A 10,172-nucleotide genomic window follows, 5' to 3' on the forward strand; every position below is an offset into this window, starting at 1 on the left:
AGGAAGATAGATGCATGAATTCCACCTGAGCTCCTCGGAGGAAAGGCAGGATTATAATGCAATAAATAAAAAATCTTTCCAGAAAGGCTTTTGAATAAGAACAGAAGAAAGAGGCTAATGGATCAGACCAGAGTCCATCTAGTCCAGCACTCTGCTACTCGCAGTGGCCCACCAGATGCCTTTGGGAGCTCACATGCAGGATGTGAAAGCAATGGCCTGCTGCTGCTGCTGCTGCTCCCGAGACCTGGTCTGTTAAGGCATTTGCAATCTGAGATCAAGGAGGATCAAGATTGGTAGCCATAGAAAATGAGTGAATATATATATATAGTGGCCGCGTGTCAGACAAGGGGTGGAGAGATCTGAGTTGGATTCACTTAGCCCTGAAGCTCACAATGTGATTTTGGACCAAGCACTCTCTAAGGCTGACCTACCTTACAGGGTTGTTCTGAGGATAAGATAAAAGTAAGAGAGAGTAATATATTCATTTTATTTTCACTTTGCTTCTATCTCACCTTTCTTCCCAGTGGAAACCCAAAACAGCTTACTTCATTCTCCTCTGCTTCATTTTATCTTCACAACAACCTGGAGTTTGGTTAAGTTTGTAGTAAGGTTTGTAAGACAGTTTTACAGTCAGCAGGAACAAGCAGTCCAGCTGTCCCACTTCAAGTAAGTGGCGAAGAACCACAGCAGAATCCATTTTGGCTCCCTTTACATGTGATTTTTCTATATGGAAGAAGAAGAAGAAGAAGAAGAAGAGTTTGGATTTATATCCCCCCTTTCTCTCCTGCAGGAGACTCAGAGGGGCTCACAATCTCCTTGCCCTTCCCCCCTCACAACAAACACCCTGTGAGGTAGGTGGGGCTGAGAGAGCTCCGAGAAGCTGTGACTAGCCCAAGGTCACCCAGCTGGCGTGTCTGGGAGTGTACAGGCTAATCTGAATTCCCCAGATAAGCCTCCACAACTCAAGCAGCAGAGCTGGGAATCAAACCCGGTTCCTCCAGATCAGAGTGCACCTGCCACTGCTCTTAGCCACTACGCCACTACGCTTCTTTAAATAGGATAGGGGTGTCCAACCTATGGCACTCCAGATGTTCGTGGACTACAATTCCCATCAGCCCCTGCCAGCATGTTGGCAGGGGCTGATGGGTATTGTACTCCATGAACATCTGGAGTGCCATAGGTTGGCCACCCCTGAAATGGAATGTCCAAAAAGAAAATCCATCCCCAATATGCACTGCCTGAAATGGTTTACTAGGCCAGGGACGGATGAACAAAAAGGCCTAGCTCTGGTTCTTTGGAGCATCCTATTTCATTTGTGACATTTGGGAAGCACGGACTACAGAGGGTTGAGTGTGTGCTTGTGTAAAAGCACTCGCACCATTAAGGCGGATGCTGTCAATAGGAACAACACTGTTATCTGATCGTTCTTCTAGTATCCCATCTACATAACAAGCATAAATCTGTTTGGAACTGGTTTGACCGTCACGCCTTTCTCACCAGAGAAAGGAGATGCGCGACTGGAAATGTGTCATCACCACACGTTGCGAGTTGGGTAATGACCGTGGATGGGATTAGCCACCTGAAGTCACGTCATGCCCTTAGAACGACAAAGGGAATATCTTCTTCAAAGTATTATCTTGGGTTACTTTCTCCTGTCAGAATCCATTCCTGAATGAACGACAGGGTCCGATTCTTAAGTTTCAAAACAAAAAGTCCTATAAGAGCAAGCCACATTGCCAGCAACCGAGCTTACTCCCTGGTAAAGGGAGTAATTCTTCCCATGAAAATCAGTGGGGTTTAACAACGCTTAACAGGGTTACCTATACTGCTTCCCCAAAACTAGGCCTTAGGTTTAATGCTAATAATCAAGCCCAGCAGCCCAGGCCAGCCTAGATGTGTGTGTGTGGAGGGGGGGGTGATTCCCCCCCCCCACATGATGAACTCTGTTTGTGAGTGCCCAAAGAGAGGGCTCTGAGTGCCACCTCTGGTACCCGTGCCATAGGTTCGCCATCACTGTGCTAATTAATTTAGGGCTTTAAAGGGAACGACCACTTTGAATAGGACCAGGAGGCAAATTGGCAGTCTGTCAACCTGCAATTACCAAAGCATGAATTCTAGTGACCAGTTCTCTATCTGATGAAGGTATCTGGCAACAGGGGGTTTGAGCCTCAAAAGCTCATACCCACAAAATCTTATTGGTCAAATCAAATCAAAAACCTTTTATTGGCATAATAAACAGTACAGATTAATTGTGATCGCAGGGTAATACAATCATGGTTGCAATTGAATGACATAACATAGGTACTTAGCTGCCGTTTCAGAGATAGCACAAGGATTGTTGTTTAATAGATAAGAATTTTTTTTGGTTGGTCTGATAGATCTTCTTTATTGAGTAAAAGGGTAAATAAGTTGGACCAGACCATCTTGTAAAGTGGGCAGTGTAGAACCATGTGAATTACCCGTTCGGTCTGCTTTATGCTGCAATAACAGATGCTGTCCTGGTAGGGAATTTTTAGACGTCTTCCTTATTGTCCCTAAGGCGCTACTGGACTTGGATCTAGTTGGATCTTGGATCTAGTTCTTTATCTGCTCAGCTCCCAGAATTTCTTTCTTAAAAGCCACGGCACTTCAACAGATCTGCATCTATTTAAACTTGGTAAATCCACTGGGGCATCTCAAGACGATGTACTAGAAGAATCATTCGTCTGGCTCTGTAAGATTGCTTGCATGTTTTATAGTTATTTACAGAGTATATATTAATATATATTTTTTTCATTTTCCCAGTCTTGCTTTGAAGGGAGATATTGATGGGCTGAGAGCGTGGCACCTGGCTGGCGTGGACCTGGATCAGCATAGTTATGATGGGAACACTCCGCTTCGTGTGGTAATTCATCACGTGGACCTCTATGACAGGCATTTATTAGAACTAAACACATTATTAGATTATTTAGAGCTAAAGATGTTGGGGGAACCGTGACTGGATTCATAGTAATTCAGCTGGGAAAAGTATATGGTGGTGGGATTGGGACTACTATTCTGGTAAAGGCGGCTTTTAATTATTTTGCCATGCCATGTTCCCTGGCCTTGGAGAGATACACATCTTACCTTTTATAGAGTTATAGGCAGTGGTGGGATCCAAAATTTTTAGTAACAGGTTCCCATGGTGGTGGGATTCAAACTGTGGCGTAGCACCAATGGGGCTGGGCGGGGCATGACGGGGGCGTGGCCGGGCATTCCTGGGTGGGGTGGTGGCAAGGACACAGCTGCTGCGCCGGTCCTTGGGTGAGAAACGAATGCACGCATGCGCAGGCTGCCACGCACGCTGGTGCACCTCCTGCTAGACTGCTTCAAGTTCTGCGCGCTACTGCTGAGAGGAGGGGCGTAACTAAGGCAAAAATCACATGGCAAAATCACCAATTAGTAACCCCCTCTCGGCACACGCAATTAATTAGTAACCTACTCTCGGGAACCTGTGAGAACCTGCTGGATCCCACCTCTGGTTATAGGGTCTCTGAAGGTGCCAGCCACAGATGCAACCCAAACATTAGGATCAAAAGCTACCAAACCATGGCCAAATAATAGCCAGTCTTGGTTGTTTTTCTTTTTGGGGGGGTGGGCGGGCAGACAAGACAGGTGCAAAATGGGTGTTTGTCAGTCCAGAAGGAGTTTCCTCCCCCTCCCATTATGCATCTTTACTGAATCCTGTCTCTTGGATCCTTTTGCCTATCTTGGTGGGGGGGAAAAGGCACAATATTGGGAACTTTCTTTCCCCCTCTTCTGCTGGGGTTAAAGCAGCTAATAGGGCCATTTTTGTTTTAGGAAACAGTTTTATTTTGATTTATTTTATTTTCTTGAACTTTTATACTGCCCCATCCCCGAAGGGCTCTGGGCGGTGTACAGCATAAAGGGAACAATGTAAAATAAAACAGTTAAAAGCAGCGATAACCATAAAAAACTATTTCTAACGAATATATAATAAATCTCAATAAAATAAATGGCGTTCAACCGTCTGTTTTTAAATTCCCCTCCCCTCCCCCGAAAGGGAGGAGTGGCATCCAGTATTCTAGCTTTAAAATTCCCTCCCCTTCCAAAAGGGAGGGATGGCGAGTCTCATCGGATGACAGTTGGCCCAGATGTCAAGGGCCAGATAAGGGGGGGGGGGCACCATCAGCGGCCGGTTCCTCCAAAGGCCCGGCGGAACAGCTCCGTCTTGCAGGCCCTGCGGAACTCACTAAGGTCCCGCAGGGCCCGGACGGCTGGAGGAAGAGCGTTCCACCAGGCCCGGGCCAGAGCCGTAAAGGCCCTGGCCCGTGTGGAGGCCAGCCGCATCGCTGAGGGGCCAGGGACCACCAGTAGATTGGCCTCGACTGATCGAAGAGGCCGTACAGGGACTCATGGGGTGATGCGGTCTTTATATAGTTATAGAAGCTCCTCCTGCCTCATAATCTCACCTCATAGTCTGGTCCTTCATTTCATACTTTTCGTCGGGATGCGTGTGTTATGTGCTGTCAGGTCACTCCTTCTTTATGGCAACACTGTTTGTTTATTATTTCAATGTTTTTTATGCTGCCCTATCCGGAAAGGCTCGGGGCGGGTTACGACAATTAGACACCAAAAAACATTTTAAAACGACATTTCCTGGTAAATTAGTAGAATCTATCATTAAAGATAACATTATAAAACATGTAGAAAAGCAAGACCTGCTGAGAAAGAGTCAGCATGGCTTTTGCAGAGGCAAATCCTGTCTTACAAACTTACTAGAGTTCTTTGAGGGCGTAAACAGGCATGTGGACAGGGGTGAACCGGTGGACATTGTCTACTTGGATTTCCAAAAGGCTTTTGACAAAGTTCCTCACCAGAGACTGTTGAGAAAACTCAGCAATGAAAGGGAATAAGAGGGGAAGTCCTCCTATGGATTAAAAACTGGTTGAGAAACAGGAAACAAAGAGTGGGTGTAAATGGGAAGTTCTCACAATGGAGAGATGTGGGGAGTGGTGTCCCCCAAGGATCCGTTTTGGGACCAGTGCTCTTTAACCTATTCATAAATGACCTGCTGGAGAGTAGAGGGTGGAGTAGCGTGGTGGCCAAGTTTGCAGATGATACCAAGATTAGGTAGGGGTGGTGAGAACCACAAAGGGATTCTTGAGAAAGAGCTCCAAAGCGGACCTTGATAAATTAGGTGAGTGGGCTCCCAGAAATGGCAAATGCAGTTCAATGTGCCAAAATGTAAGAGTAGATGCACACACAGGGGGCAAAAAAAATCCAAACTTCACATACTGCGCTACAGAGGGGTCAGTGCTATCGAGTCTGAACCAGGAAAGGGATTTAAGGCGTCTTAGTTGATAGTTCCATGGGAGATGTCAACTCAATGCATGACAGCTGTGAAAAAAGACAGAGCCAAGCTCTATGCTGGGGATCATTAGGAAAGGAATTGATAATAAAACTGCAAAGAGATTGTCATGCCCGCTTATATAGAAGCAGTGAATGCGACTGCGCCGGAAGTACTGTGTCCAGTTCTGGTTGCAGCATCTCAAAAAAGGATATTGAGGAGATAGAAAAGAAGTGCAGAGAAGGGCAACAAGGATATTGATTGAGGGACTGGAGCACCTTCCCTATGAGGAGAGGCTGCAGCGTTTGGGACTTCTTTAGTTTGGAGAGGCGGCTAAGGGGGGATATGATTGGGAGAGTCTATAAAATTATGCATGGGGTAGAAAATGATGTTGACAGAGAGAAATTTTTCTCTCTTTCTCACAATACTAGAACCAGGGGACATTCATTGAAAATACTGGGGGAAAGAGTAGGACTAATAAAAGGAAACACTTCTTCACTAGCGATGCTTGATTTGGTGTTTGGAATATGCTGCCACAGGGAGGTAATTTGAGTAAGTGGCACTAACCTGGATAGCTTTAAAAGACTAGGGCTTGGACAGATTTATGGAGAGAAGAAGTCGATTATATGGCTGCACCAATCTTGACGATCCTCTTTGATCTGAGATTGCAAAATGCTACTTAACAGACCAGGTGATGCCGAGGGAGCAACAACTACGCCGCATGAAAGGCCGACATTCTTGCGTTCACATCCTACATGTGAGCTCCCAAAGGCACCTGGTGGGCCACTGCGAGTAGCAGAGAGCTGGACTAGATGGACTTTGGTCTGATCCAGCCGGCTTGTTCTTATGTTCTTATGTTCTCATTAAAATTGAAAAACGGCTACAACCTATTAAAACAATAGATTAGCAAAGAATGTTTAAAAATAGATGGCGTTTTAAGAATCAGACCGTCTCATCCCCTCTCTCGCCCCCCTCACCCCCCGGTTTCGGAGGCCGAGAGGAGCTGCTCGTACCGGCTGGCTAGTCGGGAAAGGCCTGGTAGAACAACCAGGTTTTGCAAGCCCTGCGGAACGAAGATAGAACCTGCAGGGCTCTAACCTTGGCTGGTAGTTTGTTCCACCAGGCTGGAGCCAGGGGCGAAAAAACCCTGGCTCATGTCAAAGCCAATCGGATGTCTCTTGGGCCGGGGACTGACAAAAGGTTCCCTTCTGATGAGCGGAGGGGCCTTGGAGGGCAATATGGGGAGAGGCGGTCATGAAGTTATGCAGATCCAAAACCACATATGGCTTTGAAGGTCTGGGAATCAGTTTCCTCCAAAACATCCTCTGGCTAACAGTCTTGCTCAGGTCTTGCACATTGAGGTCTTGCACAACTCGCAAGTGACAAAGTTGACTCTAGGACTCACTGGAAACTCTATGGTGAAACTAGGTTTTCCTCAGAAATGACATAATGACAATGCAACACCATCATTTTTTTTTCACTCCTGTCTGGGAGCTGGGAGCCTCCTGCCCTGACTGAAGGACAGGCAAGCCTAGGGTTTATATCCTGCTGATTTGGTTCAGGGAACATCTGGGCAACTTACCAATTAAAACAATACAACACAAAATAAAATTGACATTAAAATCTCTCTAAACAAATAACCATTACCGGTAATAGAAAACTGAGTATCAAGTGGCCAAAAATTGATGCAACGTAGTTTTTAGCCCTAGAAACGAAAGATCCATCTCTAGCAATGTTTTTTCCATTACCTCTTTATCTCTTTGTGTGGCAAAGAAGTTGAGCCTTGTAGAGTAAATACATTTCTATAGTTTTCCTGTAGGCTCCAGTGGACCAACGAGAAGCGGGACAGTCATTTCAACCGGGTCACTTTTGCTCAGGGCCCTAACTCCTATATCTTCCACAAAAGGCTCTATGTTCCACCAAGCCCTGAAGGAGCCACCACAGAGAAGGTCCTTCTTGGAGATTCCAGTTTAGCTAGAAATGTTGAGGGGAATTTAGAGCAGCATCCCACCTGAAGTTTGCAGTGTATGACGGAGGGCTGGAGTGAGAGAGAACTGTGCCCGAGGCATGTGTGTGTCCTGCACCCCTGCCACGCCCCTTCCCGCCCCGGACACATGCGCCCTGTGCCCCTGCCACACTCCTACCCACTCCTGGATGCGTGTGCCCTGCGCCCCTGCCACACTCCTGCCCGCCCCTGGACGCGTGACCAGTGCGTTGCGCGCCCCCTGTTCCCTTGGTGCTACGTCACTGGTATAACAGCATGTACACACATATATATGTGCAAATTATGTAATAGTGCTTACCAGCATTGAAATTTTGTTCTACAGGCCAAGATTATGGGACGTACAGAAGTTGCTGCATTTTTAAAATCTTTAACCAAAAATGGTAAGGTTAATTTTTTTTCTTTCCAAAACATATATTCCTGTTGAATGTGGGATAGTTAATTTGGATGATGGACTAAACTTTTAAAAAATGTTTATATGCCACCTTTCTGACGGGACAGTCACCAATGCTTTATAATATTAAAGCTGCATTTTAAACAAATGTATAAATATTTTAAAATACAATGAAAACTCATTAAAAATACAGACAACCAAAGCAGGGAAGAGAGCCAATACAAGTGTATTGAGGGGTATGCCAAACAACAAAAAATGGAAGACAATAATAGTTGAATCTCCCTGGGGAGAGATTTCCAAAGTTTCAGCACAGCCACCAAGAAGGCCTTCTCTTAGGTTGCCTCCACCCCTCTAGCCTCACCTGGTGAGATCATCTGAAGCAAGTCCTCTGAAGATGACTGGAGTGGACAAGTAGGTTGGTACCAACACCTGAACTCATAAAGATGTCTCATACTGAGTTGAAGTGTTGCTCTGGCAAAGTCAGTATTGTCTGCTCTGACTGGGAGTGGCTTTCCAGCGGCGGAGCTCTTTCTGGAGAATTGGGTTCGATTCCCCCCTCCTCCACATGAACAGTGGACTCTGATCTGGTTAACCAGGTTTGTTTCCCCACTCCTCCACATGAAGCCTGCTGGGTGACCTTGGCCCAGGCACAGTTCTGTCTGAACTATCTCAGCCCCACCTGCCTCACAAGGTGCCTGTTTTTCATTGGGGTGGGGGGAGGAAAGGCGATTGTCAGCCACTTCGGGACACTTTAAAGATTACAAAAGTGGGGTATAAAAACCAACTCTTCTTCTTTCATATCACCTGATTCTACAACTGGTGATGCTGAAGACTGAAACTTGGACTTTCCGCTTGCGTAGCAGATGTTTTGTCACTGAACTATAGCCCTTCCTTAATAATAATAAAACTCATGACAGTAATAGAATCACAGAGTTGGAAGGGGCCACAAAAGCCATCTAGTCCAACCCATGCTCAATGCATGATCAGCCCAGACTAGACTAGAGCATCCCTGACAAGCGCTTGTCCAGCTGATGCTTGAAGACTGCCCAGTGAAGGGGAGCTCGCCCCCTCCCCAGGTAGCCGATTCCACTGCTGAACTTTCCTAATGTCCAGGTGGTACATTTCTGCTTCCAATGTCAGTGGGGCTATAAATGACCCTGACAAGAACAGACAATACAGTTCACAAAAATGAACAAGTGGTAGGGGGCTGGAAAAACTACAGGGAAATCGAACTCATTCTCGTCAACTTCTTCCAACTTTTACCCGCTCTTAAGACAACTCTTGGCCATCACTGTGGCCAAGAGCAGGTTTCAAAACTATGATGATTTGGAATCAACGGTCACTTGATTATTCTGTATTTATTAGGGAGATTTTTGCATGCGTTAAATGTTTTATTGTTTTATAATTGTTGTACGCTGCCCTGACCCTGAAAGGGGATGGGTGGGATATCAAATATAACAACAACAACAATAATAATAAAGTTGAGGGATACACAGATCATAAAGATTAAAAATAAAGTTTTACCATTTTCTCCCAACCCTCCAGGCTAAGTTGGTTCCGTTTTTCTGTTGAAATGAAAGGTAGTGCTTAGACAGAACTACTTAGATTGAATATTGTGACTGTGTTTTGTGTTTTTTTAGATTTGCAGAAATCTTCTGCGACTAGAGTAATACTGAAGACACCAAACTGATTTTTGCTGCTGTGGTTACAATGACTGTAGTGATGATATCTATTTTACATTAAACAAAGAACAATCTTTTTGAAATAAATGTATGTAAAGGATCAAGCGGTACAGTAAATTCTGCTCACGTATCGATCCACTGAAGCTGTTAGTCTTCAAAGTGTTTGTTTCATTTCAGAATAGTATCATTTAACACTGGTGTGACTTCTGGAAATGTATCTGGTGTTTGTATAACCCTGATCTATGTATGCTAGGATATTCGTGTCTGATAAAATTCTGTTCTCACATTTGATCTCCCATTCCCGCAAATGATCACAGATCTGAGCAAATCTGAAATATGGAAATGGATTGGGATTTTAATATTTCTTTATTTTAAAGAAATCGTGTGTTTGCACTGCTATTGTTGTACTGTTGTCTATGCCAATAAAGGCTTGCAAAAAATGTGTTTGCACTGGAAAGAGCAGCATGAGTGAGTTCAAAGTTTCAAGCTAGTTTTAGAAATTTGCTAGCCGGTTTAGCGCAAATTTCACTCAAATCAAAGTTTATTTCTAAAAGAGGTTAACAGCATTTTGATGATTTGCAAAAACATTTAAAAATAAAAGTATTTTTGTGAAGCTTGCTGAAAGTAAAATCTGAGGCCCCTTCCGCACATGCAGAATAATGCACTTTCAATCCACTTTCAGTGCACTTTGCAGCTGTGTGGAATAGCAAAATCCACTTGCCAACAATTGTGAAAGTGGATTGAAACTTCGTTATTCTGCATGTG

The 10,172-nt window shown here is 44.9% G+C and overlaps 1 protein-coding gene across 1 annotated transcript in view; it reads left to right on the forward strand.

The window, feature by feature from the left end:
- The window catches only part of ASPG (asparaginase), a 100,619-nt gene extending 90,762 nt beyond the window's left edge, over positions 1-9,857 (forward strand). The window contains exons 16-18 of the mRNA XM_048485380.1: positions 2,785-2,884; positions 7,657-7,714; positions 9,366-9,857. Of these exons, the coding sequence (XP_048341337.1) occupies positions 2,785-2,884; positions 7,657-7,714; positions 9,366-9,415 (208 nt within the window). The 3' untranslated portion in view covers positions 9,416-9,857. The remainder of the gene's footprint in view (positions 1-2,784; positions 2,885-7,656; positions 7,715-9,365) is intronic.
- The last annotated feature ends 315 nt before the right edge of the window (positions 9,858-10,172 follow it).

Source organism: Sphaerodactylus townsendi, linkage group LG02 (genome assembly GCF_021028975.2).
Source record: "Sphaerodactylus townsendi isolate TG3544 linkage group LG02, MPM_Stown_v2.3, whole genome shotgun sequence".
NCBI classification, from domain to species: Eukaryota; Metazoa; Chordata; class Lepidosauria; order Squamata; family Sphaerodactylidae; genus Sphaerodactylus; species Sphaerodactylus townsendi.